At 47.3% G+C, this 20,212-nt stretch overlaps 1 protein-coding gene across 2 annotated transcripts in view; it reads right to left on the bottom strand.

Moving 5' to 3' along the window:
* ISM1 (isthmin 1) overlaps nucleotides 1-20,212 on the bottom strand; it is an 89,616-nt gene that overhangs the window by 27,610 nt on the left and 41,794 nt on the right. For both annotated transcript variants that reach the window (XM_027976478.3, XM_060396848.1), the window contains exon 2: nucleotides 4,414-4,653. In XM_027976478.3, the coding sequence (XP_027832279.1) occupies nucleotides 4,414-4,653 (240 nt within the window). The remainder of the gene's footprint in view (nucleotides 1-4,413; nucleotides 4,654-20,212) is intronic.

Genomic DNA, 20,212 nt, shown 5'->3' with positions numbered 1-20,212 from the left:
CTAGTTTTGTTTTAAATTTAATATGGAGATTGGGTTCAGGAGTTTGAGGCTATTTCTTTCTATTTTGTGCATTGTTGGGCTTCCCCCAACCCACCCCCTACTCACTTCCACAGCCTGAAGCCAGTCTTAAAATGAAGAGCCTGATTCACTTGGGACAGAGGCCACCTGGCTTCAGGGGTTTATTTAAAAAAAAAAAAAAAAAAAAAAAAAGCTCTGAAAAGCTGGGCTTTTTAAAGGATTTCCCTTCCTAAAAGTCAAGAGGCCCAGCTCAGCATTGTCTCTTTGGAAAGGTGTGGGCGGTTTGGTGGTGGTGGGTCGGGGAGAGACTGTGAACCCCAGCCCTGGAGCGTGGGAAGTGCTTGCAGACAAGGGGGCGGTGCTGGGGTGCGGTTCAGAGACAGGGGTATCAAATTCCTGTGTGCTCCCTGCTCCAGGGAGGGCTAGCTGGGTGGGGGCTGGGGGCAGGTTGCCAGAGGGTGAGGGGGAGATGAGGTCAGAGGGCCCGGCAGTGGAAGCCGACCCCTGGTATGCCTTCACCTGTTTGCAGTCCGCTCCCCGGGAAGAGAGGATGGCTCAGGGTGACTGGTGGGGCTATCTGCTTGGCTGCATCAGCTCTGTGTCAAACCAGTGGATTTCAGCAAGACGGTAGAGCTCTGAGGAAGGGGCGAGAGTTGTCAGCATGAAAACCATCACCCCCTTTGAGAAAGCACCTCACCTTTTAAAGGACTACCAGGGAGCCGATTTACTCGTGTGGTGAGGCTTGAGGCCATAGCAGCCAGCTGTGTGTGTGTGTGTGTGTGTGTGTGTGTGTGTGTGTGCACACTCACACACACTTATACTCAGACCTAGGGCTGGAGCTCTCAGGGGTAGCACACATCGGTCTTTCTTTGAGCATCTTTCTGAGCAACCAATGCTCTCCTTTGCTGGCCTTCCCAGAGAGAGAAGGCCAGGAACTCAGCTCAGTATTCCTTTCTTTAGGGCCAACAGGTCATTAGATCAATAAAACACAGGCCCCTCTACTCCTCTGACTGGCCTCAGGCAGTTATCAGACACTGGGCTTGTGCAAAGCGGCAGAGGGATGACCCAAGTGGTCAACGGGCAGCAGGATAGTGCTGGCTTTGGTCTTTTTGGGTCCTTGGGTGTGACGGTATCTGGGTTGGAGCATCTTTTGCTTCAAGTCCATTTTGCCAGGAACGGGTTGCCCTGTTGGAGCAATGGGGAAACCTATACTCTTGGGAGGTATAGTGATCTCTTCTGTACAAAAGGAAACTCCAGAAACATCTAGGGAACTCATAGGAGTGACCTGGTTCCCTTCCCACCCTGTGCTCCAAAGCAGCCCATTCTGAAGTGGCGTGGAGGTGAGCTTCCCATAGGTACTGGGGCGATGCTGAGACCAACAGAAGACAAAACGCTGACTGCTTTGTACCTGTTAGAAGTCTGTACAGACAGGTGGCTGTGGGCTCAGAGGGGACAAGGACGAATGATTTCCACTTTATAAAAACTGTTTCATGAAAGTCCAAGAGGCTTTGTCGGAGGGTCTCGAGAGTGGTCTTCTCGTGATTCAGCCTCCATGTATTCTCTGCTCCCTGGTCTCGCTTTATTATCCTCTCCATCAACTCCAACAGCCCCCTCGCCCCTCAGGAAGCCCAGCGGTACTGTTGCAAAGCTCTCTTCATCTGGCTAAACAGCACAGCTTATGCTGATGAAAAATGGATTGTGAGTTCTGGGGCTTTTCTGAGCTCATGTACAAATCCATCGTGTGGGCTGGCGTGGGCTTAGCATTTCATGGTTGCCTTTTTCTTTTTATGGAAAAGTCATCAGGGTTTCCCAGATCTGAGGATCTCAACTGCCTTTGCATCACTGTTCTTCCTTGACATTTGGGCTAATATTTTAAAAAGACCCAAGTGATGTCTGGGGACTTCCTGACTGATGGACTTATCTGGGAGAGAGAAAGGGGATCCTGATAAATTCTCCTAGAAATTCAGTCCTACGTGGAGCCCATGAACTTGGAAATTTTCCAGTGTGGGGACTTCAGCCCTCTAGTCCCCTGTACCCAGGCCTTTTCTTGTAAGTTTACATTAGTAACTCTTAAATCAATGGCATTAATAGCTCAGTCCTCAGCTTTAAGCTCCACAATGAGATTGCCCATCCCTCCGAAAAAAAAAAGCAAGCCGCAGCAAACCTCAAATTGTTTTGGGCATGGGCTAAGCACCCTTGGGATAAGGATGGTCTGGTCCTACAGCCAAAAAAATCCATCAACGAGGAAAAATCACTTCCTGTCAATGAAGGAGTGATGGGAAGTCACACTGAGCAAGAGTAAGGAGTTATCTATGCCTTTTTTGGTCAGTCTGCACCTCCCCCAAGTGGGTACTGTGTTCTTTATCAGAGAGCCGTGCGGACAGTTCCTGGAGAGAGGACAATGGAGAAAAAGGCCTGTTTTTCTGATTAAGCAGCTGGATTGATACAAGACCTATCAGAAACATGAATCGGTCCTCGCAGTGATTTCAGCACACGGGTTGTCCAAGCCTGACTTCCAGAGCACTGTTCACTTCTGTGCCCTCGTCTCTGCCCCGCCCTAATGGTCAGGTCCCTTCCCAACCTTTCTGTCTATCTGGGTCCGCCTCCCATAGAGCACAGAACTTGTTCTGCTCCGCTTCCACGATCCTTCGGGCACTCTCTTAGGTGGCAGTTGGAATCTTCACACCCAGGTCATTTCCTGGAGGGAAGAGCTTACATTTAAGGTCCGACATTTCTTAACTTCCCAGTAGCTAACACAGCATTTTATACATGGGGAGGTAGGGGACTGGTGGATGTATTATTCTAACTGAGATGTTTTCTTTCTGCCGTGGAAGTCAATTGGAATTTGATGCAGAGAAAGAATAAGGACAAGCTGCCCTTCCCCATCTAGTCGAGGCTATGGTTTTTCAGTGGTCATGTATGGATGTGAGAGCTGGACTATAAAGAAAGCTGAGTGCCAAAGAATTGATGCTTTTGAACCGTGGTGTTGGATAAGATTCTTGCGAGTCCCTGGGATTGCAAGGAGATCCAACCAGTCCATCCTAAAGCAGATCAGCCCTGGGTGTTCATTGGTAGGACTGATGTTGAAGCTAAAACTACAATACTTTGGCCACCTGATGCAAAGAGCTGACTCATTGGAAAAGACCCTGATGCTGGGAAAGATTGAGGGCAGGAGGAGAAGGGGACAGCAAAGGATGAGATGGTTGGATGGCATCACCGACTCAATGGACACGGGTTTGAGTAAATTCTGGGAGTCGGTGATGGACAGGGAGGCCTGGTGTACTGCAGTCCATGAGGTAGCAGAGTCAGACACGACTGAGCGACTGATCTGAACTGAACTGAACTGCCCTTCCCCAAGTGAAAAGACCTGAGGACAAACCTTACCAGTTTGGAAGCCAGCACTTGAGGACAGGGGCTGTGAAGGGGCCAGGTGGCCCAGGGAGATGGGCCTCCCTCCACCACCATGAGGCCCATCTCTGGGGAGAAACAGAGGGAGGGGCAAGTGAAATTCAAAATGAGGAGTTTGTCTCTGACGCACGGACTGGTAGGGTGAGTTTTCTTGGGAGCCTGAAAACCTGTGTTTGAGCCCCAACTACTGTTTACTAGCCATGTGACCTTGGGAAAGCCAACCAAATGGTAAGTTGCTGAGAATTAGTTGCATTATTGATAATATTGGAAGAAGCCAACGTGTTTGGCTTCAACATGTTGGGAGAGTCAAGTCAGATCTGCCTTTGCCTTGTTGAGTAAACTGCTATTTCAGTGCAGATGAGAGTTCTTAATTTCAGTTCCAGGAACCCCTTTCCCTAACCTCCTGTTACTTTCAGCTTCCTCCCACTCCATCCTAGTGGCATGTATTCCTCTGTCTCCTAGGGACTTTTGTTTTTCACTCCCTTCTTATTGAAATTTCTTATCAGTCATTTTACACTTTAGTGCAACTAAAGTGACAGCTGAAATGTTGTTGCCTCCTAAAGGAATTTCTGGAGATCAAGGCAAGGGAGAGAGGCTTTGCCTTCCTGAACGTCTTGGAAATCACATGACGATTTGCTTCATCTACTCACGTGTTAGACTGGCCTTTCCCTATAACTACCATATTTCATCAATTTCAGGGAATATTATTTTGTTTTATTTTTCTATTTCAACAGCTCTGAAATCAGATCTGGATACATTTTATAATCATGGGTGTGTCATACTCTAATTAGCACTGTTTTCTTTTTTCAGTGGTTCAGAAAATGCATCCTACAATCCAGGGTGTTACACAGATGCAATGTAACACCGCTCTGGAAGAGATAACAGGATTCATCAAGAGGCGAAGGGAAAAAGGGAGGTGGGATCGGATCAGGAAACAAAGGCAAAGACTGTTTCATTTTCTTCCACCTTTCAGTTGCACAGCATTACCTGGATATTTGGATTCTGTCCATTGATATCAGCTTTGGAAAGATCTGGAAAGTTGGGTAGGTCAAGGAGAAAGGATCTGGGGCCATCTCTTTGCAATGAAGGGTGCCCAGCCTCTTGCTGGAATTGCTGTCTGGGGAAGGGCTGGTGTCCGGCCTGGTGGTCTGAATGTTCCCCGAGTGCTTCTTTGGATGGAGGAAAGCTAGTTTCTGATGTCAAGGCACTTTCCATGTTGAGGTTATTCTGAAACAAACAAACACATAAATAAACAAATAAACAGGAGAAGCATGATTTAGAAATGCCACCCTTAAAAATTCAAGACGAGGACAATTCTAGGAGTTGAAATTAAGCCAGGGTTGCATTCCCAAATCATTGTTCTTCCCATGGCTTAGTTTTTCCATCTTCAAAAAGCTAAATTATCAGAAAATTTTTCCTAGCTTGCTACTTGGGGATTTTCTGAGGGCTAATGAGTTTGATCCCTGGGTCAGGAAAATGTCCTGGAGGAGGGCATGGCAACCCACTCCAGTATTCTTGCCTAGAGAATCTCATGGACAGAGGAGCCAGGTGGGTTACAGTGTATAGGGTTGCAAAGAGCAGGACACGACTGAAGTGACTTAGCATAGCACAATGTGTTATGGGATATTTATCCAACATCAACATATATGAACATGAAGAGCTTGATGGAGCTTGATGGAGAACAGTTGTTCATTTAGAAATGGAATCAAATTATAGTTTGCTTATCACAGCTTCAACCACTCTGGCTTTAGTTATAACCCCAGTGTCCAGAGTTTGTTTCTTTGGTGTGGGTCAGCAAAGGATCTGAAAATACTTCAGTCAAATCATTGATTATATCCATCCATCCATTCATCCATCTATCCATCCATCATCTTTTCCATCCATCTGCTTATCAACCTACTTAACCTTCTTCCCTCCTTTCCGCCTTCCCTCCTTCCTGCCTTCAGTCATCCACTCATCCATCCTTCCAGTCATCCAGTCAACACGTGTCAACCATGTGCTAGGCATAGGAAAGCCATGAACGAGACAGGCCCTGTTCTACTGGACTGCGCATCTAACCGGGGGCATAAACCACAAATATACACACGAATAGGGTCGGGTCAGAGAAGGTGATTGCTCAGAAGAGAAATAACAGGCAGTAGTCATGGACAACATGATATGGGTGGCTGAGGAAGACCTGTCTGAAAAGGTAGCATGTGCACTGAGACCCAAACAGCTCCAGTCACTGAGCGAAGAACACAGCAGAGGGGTGAGTAAAGCAGACCGTCCTGCGATGCGGATGACTTGGCTCACTTGAGGATCAGAGAGAAGGCCGGTGAGGCTGGGACGGAGTGGAGGTGGGGAGAAGGACCTGAGATGGGGATGGAGAGGTGGGAGACAGCCCAAGAAAAAGTCACACAAAGGCGTTCTCAAATTGAGGGTCTATATCGTGAAAAGCTGCAAGTGTGTTGTTTTTCCAGGCTAGCAAAAAAGGTCTGTGTTTGGTTGTCACTGGGGGAAAATTTTTTCCCCGTGATCAGAGAGTGAGGAAGTTGCTGGACTTCTTTCCCAGAGCAGCTTCTCCGGCTCGCATTCTCCCTGGCCCTCTGGTTGGAAGCTTCCTCCATCCCCTAAGGGGTAGCATTTTCGTGTTTACTGGTGGAGGGTGATGTGGAGATAGAATTTCACCCGCGTCCGGGTCAGTGGTTAATGTTCTTGTTATTCTTGGGCATGTTTGGGGGTTTTGGAGTGGATATCCCAGCACGTTGCTTCCGCATGCCCTCCCTGCCCCTTCTGCCTGCAGCGCCTCTGACCCAGTCAGGGGTTACATCTGGGATCAAAACACTCCTGACTCTGAGCACCCGAGGTCAAGAGTGGGCTGAGGACAGAACACATGCAGTGGATAACCATCTCATTAAACAGCTGACCCGAGGGGCTGGATTTTTCTCTCTCTCTAAGCAGACATGGGATGAGGATAAACTCACTGGTGCAGAGATCACGTCTGTGAATGTTCCCAGAGGCTGAGAAGAGGACCAAGCTAGGAAGAAGCCTGTCTGCTATCTCCTCTTTAAAATGTGCAGTTAGGGAGGGGAGAGCGGCTGCCCTTCACCAGGTCTTTGCCTGCCCTTCCTCTTTGCTCGGTAGATGTGGCCGGGGGCAGAGTCTTTGCACACCTTTCCAGTCACCTCTCTGTCATGCTTTCGTCTCCTGGCATAGCCTCCTAGAGAGAGCTGCCCTGGCATTCCCAGACATTGCTCAATGCAACAGAGGCCAGAAGCATTATGCCCAGCTTGTCCCATCCAGCAAGCAGAGAGAGTGAGAGGCAGGCTGATTCTTTCCTCAACACAAAACTTCTCTATCATGGTCCAGGGCAAGCTCACTGAATGCAATCGTCCTCTTGTTTTTCTCCCTGGATCCCCAATAATGTTAGTGAGGACATCTGACTTCTCGTGGAAAATTTCTTGCAGCAGGTTCTGGGAATCTAATTCTCAGAAAGGGTGCAGGATTTGCTCGCCCACACCTTGAGGGATACCCTGCAAATCCTGCCCTGGCTTCATGGTGGCAACCGGTACACACCGCTCGACTGGGTGAAACAGGGAGCTCCTGAGCCTTCCCTGGCAATCCAGTGGTTGAGAGCTCACCTTCCAGAGAGGGTGAAGTGTATGGAGAGAGTAACAGGGAAACTTACATTACCATATATAACAGACAGCCAGTGGGGATTTGCTCTGTGACTCAGTGAACTCAGACAGGGGCTCTGTGACAACCTAGAGCAGTGGGATCAGGAGGGAGTTGGGAAGGAGGTTCAAGAGGGAAGGGACATAGGTACACACACTTATGGCTGATTTATGTTGATATTTGGCAGAAAATAACAAAATTCTGTAAAGCAATTATCCTCAATGAAAAAATAAATTAAAAAAAAAAAAAGACTTCACCTTCCCATGCAGGGGATGAGGGTTGATCCCTAGTCAGGGAGCTAAGATGTCACATACCTCTTGGCCAAAATAAAAGAAAAAAAATGAAAGAAAGAAACCAAAATGTAAAACAGAAGCCATATTATAACAGATTCAATAAAGAGTAAAAATAGTGCACATTAAAAACAAAATCTTTAAAAGATGGTGCCCCCTTTCCTTTTCCTTGTGATGAATTAAGCAGTCTTTCTACTACAACTCTTGTTTTAGAAGAAGAGATGTTGTTCAGTCGCTCAGTGGTGTCCGACTGTGACCCCAGGGACTGCAGCACGCCAGGCTTCCCTGCCCCTCACCATCTCCCAGAGTTTGCCCAAGTTCATGTTCATTGCTTCCGAGAGAGAGGAAAGGTATTTGGGCTGCATATTTGTCGTTTGGCTTAGCTGGCTGATAAAACAAGGGTGGGGTCTGACGGGTTGCTTGATCTGACTCTGGAATTTCTCCTGGGAGGAGAGGCACACAGTCATCCTGGCTTAGACATGAACTAAGACTCTCTATGGCTGACCGATCCTCCACGGAAAGCAAAGCAGGCAATAAGAAGAATCCCACGCTGTCCCAGCAGGATGGTCCAGAGAACTCAGGGTGGGTTGGGTCTACACTTGAGAAGAGGAATGTAGAGTCAGGGCAACTGGGCTGGACGATCCAGGCCACAAGCGCCTGTGCCGGGAAGATGCGGGCTAAAGTATGCTTTGGCTTGAACTATGCACACAATTGTGGCATCTCTCCATCCTTCCCCAGTCCTTCTCCTCCTGCCTGCCCCCACCTCCCCTCAAACAAGCTCAGCGTTTGCAAAGCATCTAGAAGATGGGAATGGGAAATCATGAAAAGTGCTAATCATGATCTCTGAATATCTGAATTATTCTTGCTTTTCTACAACACATGTTGACCTGGAAACCTCAGCTCCCTCCAAACCTTGGTACACTCTCAAACTGTTCGGAAACTGGAAGCACTCAGGTAGAATATCTGCCTGCCAATGCAAGAGATGTGGGTTTGATCCCTGGGTCTGATCCCTGGGTTGGAAAGATCCCCTGGAGGAAGAAATGGCAACCTATTCCAGTATTCTCACCTGGAAAATTGCATGGACAAGAGGAGCCTGGTGGGCTAGTCCAAGGAGTCACAAAAAGTCAGACATGACTGAGTACGGCACTGATGAGGTAGGAGAAGGGTGCCTTACAATGGCTCACATAAGATGAAGCTCTACTTTATTCAGTCACTAACAAGATTCAGGAGCAACCATTATTTTGATAATCAAGAATCTAGGGCAGGAGACAGTAGACTGGGTCTGCTCACAAGGCAGGAAAACACCGTTTCTTCGTCCTTTCTCAAAGACTCACTACACAGCTTCCTTGCAGAGGCCCCATCTGCAAGACCTCCTTGCAGGGCCAAACTCACTCACTGAGAGTTCACTTAACAATCCTAGCAGAGTGAGGATTCTCACGAAGGGTGGATCTCAAAATGAAGATTTAAACAGTTCGTGTTTCATTCAGCAAAGCAAGCATCCTTCTCTGAAAACGTGAGCTTTGGAGAGTCTGCTCTTTAAGAAATAGTACCACTCTTTCCAAGGAGCTGCCTGATTCATTTGGTTTGAATTCAAGTGACACAAGGGCATCAGTTCAGTTTGGGAAAATACCACTTTGCCCGCAACGTGTCTTTGAGTCGACCTGTGACATCGCTGCAGCTCTAGGAGCAACATGTTCTCTAATTGGAGAGCTGTGACCACTAATAAAGAAATAGAAGAAGTAAAGATAGTGAGTGGCTCACACTCATGCATTGTTCAACTGTGAGGGGAATGACGACGTACGGAGGCCATACTACTCAGCTGCCACTTGACGCTCCCACCTTTGTGCACAGCTCCTGTCCCCCCATTATTCTACAACTTATTTTTTCTATAATTTATTCTTATTTAAAATAGAAATAAGGTAATAATAAAATGCTAACAGTAATAATAAAATAGGCTCCGTGCTCATGTAGCCTGGTGTTTTGCCTTAGATGGCAGTATTATTGTGGCAGATATTGCAATTTCCAATATCCATTCTTCTTTTTTGTAATTCAGGGTTGATTTCAGAAGGCAACACACCTGTCTAAAACTACATTTCCCAGCACCCACTGCAGGTAGGGATGACCATGTGACACAGTTCTACCCAATGACATAAGTAGAAGGTCCCTGATACAACTCATAGGCAGAAGGCAGAGTCAGTTTACCTTTTGCCTCTTTTCTCTCTTCTATTTTCTCCTGCCTGAAGTGTGGATAATACAAGTGTTTGAAGTGAAATGAGGCTGCTGGCATGAGGTTGAAGATATTCTCTAAAGGTGGCTGAATGGCAAGATAGAGGGGCTGAGGTCCCTGATAACACACTAGAGCGTTCATACTAGCCCTGGAATGATGACCTCTGAACTTCTTGCACCCTTGCTACAAACAGTAACATTGACGACAACTGCGGTGCTGGTAGCAATGTTCCCTGTGTGACTCTGATTTGAGAACCATGACCACCAATAAAAAGAGAAAAGCCCTGTTCAGCAAAGTGACTCAGGATTGGGTACCATCCCCAGCTTATGTGGGTACCAACCAAGCATTTAGTGAATCATTCCCAAGACCTTCACGGTGTCAGCCAGGTTACAAGAGCTCAGCCTTGCTGCTGACTTTCCAAATCTGCCCTCTACCACCTCCCTCCTCCTTCCACATATAGAATCTTCTCATTGTTTCAGCAACTGTATTTTACATTTCTCAAACCCGATACTTGCTGGGTAATGTCACATTTCCTTTCATTTGTCTGAAAATCCTATCACTAAATTTCGAGGCGTTTGCCCTCAAATAATCCAGATCTCCTTGGACAAATGACTGATTCCAGAGCTGGGGCGGGGAAGTTGAGGTGAGTTTGGGATGCTCTCCTGTGGCAGGAAGCAAGGAAGACTCAGGGATTAATGGTGCTCCCTCGGAGCAATGCGGGAGCCATCCTGAAGGGCCCTCGGTGCACCAGGAGTCGATACTTTGGGCGTCAAAACACAAAAATCGTCATTGAATGCCATGCATCGCATCTGTGACATTCAATGAACCTACGATGATACTCACAAAACAGAGGAAGCCAGGAAAAGCCATCATCCGCACTCAAGGTAGGGCTTATAAAACTCCTTACTTGGAACATTTGTATTAAAGAGAAATGGAGGATTGCCTGAGGAAATAATGTCTGCACCAAGATTGAACAAATGAGTACCATGAAGCCCATGAAGCAGGTGACGATCACAGAGCAGAGAGGGAGATGGGCCAGTGAACTTGGCGATCCTGGCAAAGGGCACGGAGTGTGCAGACTCCCCGAGGCCTCCCAGGGCCTGGCACTGAGGCCCCAGGGCCATCAGGCTGGAATGGAGTGGGGGTTAGGCTCACTGCCACTCTGCTGTCTTCAGTAAGAGATCACTGAGTAAATAATACAAATGCCAGGCCCAACCCCAGACGTCTGGACCCACCAGCCTTTGGTCTGAAAGCTTTCTCTCCTAGCGTGCTGTGATTTTCCATTCGGCCACCACTTCCCCGGTGGCATCCTCTGGGTCAGCTGGAGGCTTGCTGGCGTTCCATGGGCGGGCATCACCTCCCTGGCTCCCGTCACTAGCTCTGAATGCCCCCAGGAAAGCTCTGCCAAGATGCGCTGAGGAAACCTCTCATCGGCAGCCCCATGTGGTTTCCCAGACGACAGGCCCAGATACTTTGTTCCTCGTGTACCTTCTCCACGGGACATCCCTGGCCCAAGAGCCGGGACGTCTGGCCGCTGCCCTCAGCCATGTCGGGCGGATCCATCCCTTTGGCCTCCATTGTCACCAAGGCGGACCCCCATGGACCACATCGAGGTCAGAGCGCTCACAGCAGAGTCGGCAGCTGCTCATTTAGCACCGGAGTGAGAGAGGCAGGGGTTCTTTGGAGAACCGAGCCCCAGAGCTATTTAGGGCGATCAGCTCCAGGGAGGACAATCAAGGTATGAAAAGGAGCGATGCGTCCAACTTTGGAAAAACCATGCTCAGAATCACTGCCACCTGCCCTGTTCCATAAACCTCAACCAAAGCCCGGTGTGTGAAAACCAGAGCTGATCTGACCACTTCCAGAACCTCAGAAGAGGCACACACTAGTAACAAATTGTGGCTGGCTTGGACAGTTTTAATGCCTATTTTTTTTTTCTTTCTTTCAAGGCTGTGGTAACTATTCCCAGATTAATGCAACCAGGCAGACTTCTTGGAGGCAGACGGGACGGCAAATTTCTGGAGGGCAAAGAACAGGCCGTATCTGCAATCTCAAACCCCACACCCTCCAATTCCAAACGAGCTCGGGGGGTACCCAATAAGTACTAGTTGATGATAATGATGGCCACGGGCCTAGTTAGATGTTGTTTTAATTAGGCTCAGGCTACAGGCCTCATTACCCCTAATGTGGCTTTTATGTGGGATTCTAAAGAAAAAAAAAAATCCAAGAATCTTCTATTGAAGATATTAAAGAAGATATTATTAGCAAGGCTTTTGGTCTCATAGACTTTGAACAACCAACAACAAAGATTATAATTAACGTCACTGCAGCCTCTCTCCTTAAAATATATTAACAATATAGCTAATTAGCAATATGTCCTCATTTGGGCTGGACAGCTGCATATTATTATCGACAATGCTTGTTTCCTTTCTGCAGATTAAAGGCAGCCACGCTGCATCCAGGCATATGGCCACGCTCCTTCCACATTAAAACACTCCGTTTTCTTCTCCCCACGATAAACACACTTGGGGCTTTATCTGTGCCGGGCATCGATTTTTGTCTGGAATGTTTCCACACGTCTAAAAATAAGTTCAAGAATGCCATGGGTGGTATTTCAAAGGGAAGAGCACAAGTTTCCCTGTTTGGGGAGAAAAAAAGGATAAAAGGGCACAGTGATTATCTTTTCACATGACTGGGGGGCGAGCGCTCCCAGGAAGAGAAAATCAAAGGATGAGCAATGTGAATTTCAGGCAGAAAAGCTGCCTTCTCGAGAGGTGGTGGGGGATGCTCGCTTGTTCTTAGGACTCAGGAAGACAGCTGTGAGATGGTGACCACAGGCCTGGCACCAGCTGGTGGTGGAGGCTTGCTCAGCACAGGATGGGAGAGAAGGAACCAGATCTCTGGGGGAAGTCCGCATTGTTGAAGACGCCGACGGTGAGGTTGGCCACCTTCTGCTGGTGCGTGATGGTAATCACACCCCTTCAGGTAGCAGGAGCAGAGCAGACATCCATGGCTGTATGTGACAGCAAGCATGAGCATGCTTTTCCCTTTGCAGGAAAAGACAAACTCCTGGCAGAGGGAAGTGGCCATAACTGTACTTCGATCTTTGCTGTCGGACCCTGAAGATGACCCTGGGAGCTAGTGACCCAGGCACATCATGTTTCAGGAATGCAGGAGTGTCTCATCTTGGTTGGGAATGGAGCCTTCTGTTCAAAGTCTGACTAATAGCTGAGGAATCTTCCATTTTGGGGGCAGAATGTATCAGAGGGCTGTTTACTCTAGGGCTTGGGAGTGACCTCGCCTATGATCCCGGGTGATGCTTTGGAAGGCATGAAGAATGGCTGACTCCTTGCACTTGGGCACGGAGCTGGCTCCAGAGGGGAAGGGGCCACTGATGACAGTCTCCCACCCCCATGCTTCTTTCTTAATTGAAGGCTCTTGGGGCCAGCTGACAAAATGGGAGTCAACGCCCCACTAGCTCGTCTTGGATACTTCTGTAAACAGCTTTGATCTTGAAAATGTGCGGATTATGGGTGATTTTTTAAGTTGTGCTTTCCTCCGCTGCTGGCAAAGAAAGCAGAGGGAGGGCCACCCGGGCCCTGTTTCCTTCATGTCCTATTAGACTAAAGAATGGACAGAAATGGGATGCGAAGTATTCTTTCAAGTCTAAGAAAACATGTAAGAAGCAGAGTCCAAGGCTGGGAAGCCAATTTGGCCAAAGATACCTTCATGCATCATCTGAACCATCTCTGCCAATGGAAGTGGATGGAGAGACTGCGTTTTCCAGAATCCTGCTCTTGGGAGATGGTGACCTTGCTTAGACGAGACACTTGCATAAATAACATCTCTTGAGGTGTGAGATACGCGTGTTGCCCACTCCGCCTGCCCGGCGCCCTTGTAAGCTAAGGGAAGGCCTTGTCTGCTGAGTGCTGAGAGGGGGATTTGAATTTAAGGGCTGAATTTGAACTTGCTCAGGGATCGAGCAACAGGTCAAGCGTGGCCACCAGGGGGCTTCGCCATGCGGAGATCAGCCTCCCCTCTAAGCCAAAGTTGAAGCAAATGTTTGATGAATGTGGATTATTGCGGATTTTTAAAATTGTGCTTTCTCCATTATCTGGGAAGGAAAACAGAGTGGTAAACTCTCCAGATCCTTTTCCAGGACCCAAGCTGCAGAGACATCAAATTATTAGCGTGCCTAAAGGGCCCAGCTGTCTTAAGTCCTCCCATGACCAGAGGAAGAGCACAGAACAGGACAAGGAGACTCCAGAGGTAGAGGCCCCCTGCAGTGATGCAGTGTCTCCTCACATGACAAGGGGGACACCCAAGACCAAGTCAAGGCTGCTGTTCTGCTCTCAGAACCTGGGAGGCAAGTCAAAGGGCAAAGACTGGCAGAGTTCAGACTGGCCTGGGGGTGGGGATGGCCCGAGGGTCCGTTGCCCAGCTATTGTTTTAATTAAGAAGATGGATTTCTCTCAACACCCAAAGTGAAGACCCATCACTGAAACCTACCATGAATTTCTCTGTTCTAAGTACCTGTAAACTAGGTTTCTAGAGGGAACTGGACCTTCACCTTGAAATCCTAGAAAAGGGCTTATGATGTTGAGAAAGGGGCCTGGGCCAGGAGGTCTGAGGCCTGGGTTTCTGTCCTGCCTTGCCCCTACCTAGTTTTGTGAGCTTAGGCGAGTTCTTGTACCTTTGCACCTAGATTGGTAGGGTTTGCGAAAACGTCCGCAGACTCCTGTAACTGTCTATGCCTTGGGTGGTGGTCTGCTACACTGTCTTTGCATTTGGTCACATGACTTACTGAGGCTGATGGACAAGAGTAAGCAGAGATAAATGTATATTGGAGCTCTACTTTTTTTTTTTTTTTAATTGCTCTTTGGAATCCTGAGACCACTATGTGAAGAGGCCTGGGCTAGCGTGTGGGATGAGGACAGATAGGTTAAACAGATAATCTACCCTAGACTAAACAGCCAGCCAATGACTTGTCACACAAATGGAGACTATGTTAGACCATCTGGCCCCAACTGAGCTAATTCAGAGTAGAAAAGCCACCCAGTTGACCCATAGAATCATGAGAAACAGTAAACATTGTGGTTTAAGCTAATGAATTCAGAGTGGTTTGTTACACAGCAGAAGCTAACTGATACAGGGCCTCAGCTATTTCTTCTGTAAAATGGGTATGGCAACATCAGATGAGAACTAGAGAAAAGCTCCCAATCCATCTATCCAACCTCCTAGGAATGGACTCCTCAAGAAACACTTGTCCCAGAAAAAAAATATTTTCTAATGATTAAAGGAAAATAGTCAATACCAAAAGGCTAAAAGCATCAAATTGAGGGTGAGGAAATTAAACAAAAATCTGATGGTTCTAAAGGCAGGCAGTGCAAATGTTATCTTCCTCTGCACCTTCCCCCATCCCTCCACCTGCTGACTCAAAGCTGGGTCAGATCTGCTGAAAAACATCCCCCTGCTGACTGTTTCCATCATTCACAGGGGCTGCTCTGTTCACAGCCCCACAGCCAGGGTTTCAAAGATTCGGAGCTGAGACTTAACAATGCTCCCTCACACTTTCACGATGCACCTGTGTGGCTCTGTTGGCTGCCAGAAACCAGTAATGCTCATTTATTGGGGAACCCCTACTGACACTATAAAGCAATTACAGAGCCATCACAGGCCGATCATGGCCTGAGGTGAAGAGAAAGCTGTACCCACCAGGACCGGTCCCCTTTCCCAGCTGCCTGTACACATTGTTCTTATTTGGACTGCTGTTCTGTCTCCTCCAGGGAAACTGTTTGATCCCTGCTTGGAAAGCTGGCAGCTGATGCGACTGTGGGCCCTGGACTTCGCTTGGCTAATCTTTTTCTATAAATGGATGGAGATCTCTTCTAGTCATAGGTTCACTCAACAGGCATTTTGTGGGCATCTGCTTTGGGCCAGGTGCCGTGAGCCTGTGGTGAGGCAGTTCAGCAGCATATACTTTGTGAGAAGAAATGATCCAAACTTGGAAATAAAGCAAAAGGATAGTTGCGAGTTGATCAGTTCCCAGCAGAGCATAGTATGACAGGCCTGTCCCTGGTTACTTTTCTAGGAGAATGGACCTTCGTTTCACTTATTATTTACTATTGCTTAGGGCTTCCCAGGTGGTGCTAGTGGTAAAGAACCCACCTGCCAATGCAGGAGACAGAAGAGATGTGGTTTGGATCCCTGGGTTGGGAAGATCCCCTGGAGGAGGAAATGGCACCCCAATCCTGTATTCTTGCCTGGGAGGTCCCATGGACAGAGGAGCCTGGTGGGCTACAGTCCATAGGGTGGCAAAGAATAGGACACAACCGAGCAACTGAGCATAAACACACACACACACACACACACACACACACACACACAGAGGCACACACATATGGCTTAGGCTAAAGTTACATGTGAACTTGGAGATTTCCAGCCTGTAGAAATATAATTTATTTTTTGGTCTGGTAGAAACAATAATTTTGTTAAATGTTCTCATCATAAGGGATAAAATTCCAAGTATGTGAGGTGATGGATGTTAACTAAACTTACTGTATTAATCATTGACAAGGTGTCATATCTCAAATCATTATGCTGTATACCTTCAATATACACAATGTTCTATATCAATTATATTTCAACAAAACTGGTGGAAAAACAATAATAATAGGGTCATTGCCCCTCCAAATCTACTCTGTCATGATTTTCTCCACTAACTTTATAAATATCTGTTCCTCACAAGTGCTCAACTGGCACTAGCATCTTCCTAGTTCTCTCATTAGCTAGTTCAATAAAGCTTTGACAAGTATTCATTTTATTATTCATTTAGGACCATGTCACATGTTTGCGGGACCTTAATTCTCTAACCCAGATCAAACCTGGGCCCCCTGCAGTGCAACACATAGTCCTAAACCACTGGACTGCCAAGGAATTCCGGACATGTATCCATTTTACAAGAGACTCTTATGAAAATCATATCTGGACAAGGTTTTGTCTTTAAGACTGCAGCCTCCAGTGGGGAAGTTAAGAAATGCTTGCATGTGAAATGCCAGGGAGAAAGTGGGAAATTCTTTAAGAGGGAAGGAGTTCAACATAAGGAAGTAAAAGCATCCATACTTCTAATTATGATTCTGCAGCTCACCATCTACTGAATCTTTAACAATAACCATTTAAGGTTCTTTCATTTTCTCTAAAAGAGCCTTTTCTGGATACTTGTCTAATGCACTAACAAGAAGAAACAAGTAAGGAGAAGTATGGTCTGTAAGCAGGACTTTTTGTTTCTCCTCTTACTGGAAAGAGCAGAAGGCCAAGCATCAGCTGGCAGAGGGCCCCCACCAGACCACTTTCAGCCACTTTATTGATGTTAACTCCTTGACCCTATATGATTTCTTATTCTGACCCCAGAAAAACAAAGCACTTGCTAGTTTTGTTTTTGATAAAGATCATTCTCCCACTGAAGCTCGGTTAGCTGAGGTTCAAGGAAAGAGAAGACCGAGCTTCTCAGGGGCTTTCTTTTGGGGGTGGTCACGAAAGGGGTGCACCAGAACTCATGCTTACATGCTGCTACTCTCCCCAAGATAAACATCCTGGTAAGAGGGTGTGTCTGTCTGAACCTGGGCAGAAAATGCATGGCATTGAGGTATGTGTGACCTAGGGAGCTTAATGAAAGAACAGCTGACAGATGGGTGGACAAGGAGGCTGGAAACCACCAAAGATGCTGAGGTGTCCAGGGCCGGTAAAGCCAGGGAGATCTTATACCTCCAGGCCTGGAGAGGCAAGGAAAGGGAGCGGTTGCTGATCCCCGATGCGAGGGGTGTGTGTGTGTCTGTACACTGGCCTTACAAAATACTGATGCCTCCCTATTCTTCCTCTCCTCTCTTCCCATGTTTACTGTTGGCCAATTCCAATCAGAAGCTCAAGATCAAGGGAGTCCATTGATATGATACATAGAGATCACGTAGCTGAGGCACACGATAGGATGGGGAAGGCTGAGGGGTCAGTCTAGAGGGGTGAATGGAAGACACTGGGCACACGGGAAGTATCTAGGACAAAACACACTACCACCCAGGCCAGGCCTAGGACGCTATATCTAATCTTCACAACACCCCTTGAAGCAGACATGAGTGCTTGTGTTCCAACGAGGAGGAAATTGAATTTAAGAGGCCTCAGGCTAGCAGAGTAGGCACCGCAACCCTGTTCCTTCCACTGTATGCCGTCCTAATTTCTCTCCCAGGGGTCATCTAGAGTAAGAGAGTCTGCAGCCGCCTTGAATCTCCCATCTTCTCTCACTGCAGCTTCCACTCAGGCAACGGGTTCAAGGGGCCTGCTTTAAGAACACTGGCCAGCAGCATATTGTTGATTTAATTCTCAGCCCTGCTGCCCTACTTTGTTTGCTCTGGGGGTTCTGGCCACATTTTCTTAGGAGAACTATCCAGATACCAGTCCAGCCCAAAGCTGCTTGGCTTGTGTAGGCTGATGCCTTCACAGGGTCAGTAAGTGCTGGCCAACACAAAGAGCTGGTATAACGAGCATGGACTACAACGGATGCTGGCAAACCGATGATGGAAAAAGACAGGAATGAAACGGCACATCATACTTCGTGCAAGCGTTCTGAGGTCTGCAGCAAGTCTTGCGCACGCCCACCTTCAAGCTGTGAACATGCGTGGCCGTCCCTGGATGCCAGCTGCTGTGTTACCCTACTGCACTCTCCAAGGCACTTTAGTGTAAGAGTAAAACCGCTTTATCCTTTATGTTTGTTTGTCTTTTATGTACCTGTCATTTGTGTGAAAAGTATTTAAACCTATTCCAGTACCGTACCCTATAGCCAATTGTGTTAGTTGGGTACCTAGGCTAACTTTGTTGGACTCGGGAACAAATTGGACTTACAAATGCATTCTCGAATGGAATTTGTTCACATAGGAAGCAGGGGACTTTATTTTGGGGAGCCAGATGAGGCAGAGAATGGAGAAAATAGGCCACAAAGAGCAGGGCCCCACACTATTGCTTTGGATATTAGCTTTAGGAGTCATCGCTTTCTTCCTGAGATTTGCTAAGCATCTGGGGTGAGCTTTGAAAGTGACAGGGACTCAAATGGCCATCCACAGCAGAATATATAAGGAAGGTATATGCATAATATAGTCATAGAATGAAACATTATCAGTGAATTTCACAAACATGATGTTGAACAAAGGAAACCAGATAAAACGTATGGTTCTATTTATATAAAGTTCAAAAGCAGGCAAAACTAAGTAATGCTGTTAGAAGTCAGGACAGTGGTGATCCTGGGGATGCTGGTAACCACAAGGGAGCCCTGCGGTGGGGTGGGGGTGGGGGGCAGGCCACAAGAGCCACATTCTGTTTCTTTAAAAAAAATTATTTTTATTTATTGATTTGGCTGCACTGGGTCTTAGCTGCAGCATGCGGTATCTCTAGTTGTGACATGTGAGATCCAGTTCCCTGATCACGGATCGAACCTGGGCCCCTTGCATTGGGAGCATCGAGTCTTAGCCACTGGACCACCAGGGAGGTCCCCACATTCTACTTCTGGAAGCTGGTTACACAACGTGTTCACTTTAGGGAATTTGTTGAACTGGACGTGTATGATGTGTGCTCCCTTCTGTATGCACAAGACTTACCTGCTGAGCGTAAATAACTGCTAGAGACACAAGGGGGAAATAAGGCAGAAAAGGACTCATGGAGAAATGGCACTTGGAAAGGTCACAGAGATTTTTTTAAGATGCCAAACTTTCTGTTACTGCTATTTTCTGAATTATAAAGGATGCAGGAAAATATGTTTTGTTTTTTTTTTTTAACAACAGAGGGCCCCCACCTTGGTCCATTATTTCCCTGTGACCTAGTGTTTTCACCTCTAAAAGGAGGAGCATATCTGAGCACAAGCACTTCTTCTCTCCCTTCCTTTACCTTGATACCTTTTCTCTTGAATGTTTGCTTCTCAGCCCAGCTTCTATCTTCCCTCATCATAACCAGCTACACCTCCACCCCCTTTTCCAGCGGCAGCTCTGTGGTAGTCCTATCCAAACACTCGTTACGGATCATCTCAATCAATGCCTCCCAAAGCTCCCACCGGATGGGTTACCATTATCATCACCCCCATTGTACAGATGAGGAAACTGAAGCTGAGGATGTTATCAAAGTCACTAGCTCCTAAAGGGTCCAGTTGGGGCTGACCATAGCTGCAAAATATGGCTGAGACAGGTGGGGGCTTATTCTGGACCCATGGAGACAAGAGAAAGCAGCTGGCGTTAGCCAAAGTCACAGGGAAGAATGCCAATACTTCTTCCAACTGACCCAGTGTCAAGAAAGGCCAGGAGGGACTTCCTTGGCAGTCCAGTGGTGAAGACCCCGTGCTTCCACCGCAGGGGCTACGGGTTTGGTCCCTGTTGGGGAATCTAAGCTCCTGCATGCCACTCAGCCAAAAAAAAAAAAAAAAAAAAGAGAGGGAGAGAAAATTTCTTGAACTGAATAAAAATGTAAACACAATGTTCAATTAATTTTTTTTTTTTAAACAGTGGCCAGGATACAGAGGGAGATCCTTGATTCTGGCCAGCAGCCTCTCCAAAGACGTCCGACTTCATGGGGGCTGGGGAGG

This window comes from Ovis aries, chromosome 13, assembly GCF_016772045.2.
Source record: "Ovis aries strain OAR_USU_Benz2616 breed Rambouillet chromosome 13, ARS-UI_Ramb_v3.0, whole genome shotgun sequence".
Lineage (NCBI taxonomy): Eukaryota > Metazoa > Chordata > Mammalia > Artiodactyla > Bovidae > Ovis > Ovis aries.
Note: the sequence above shows the minus strand (reverse complement) of the source record. Positions and strands in the feature narration are given on the sequence as shown.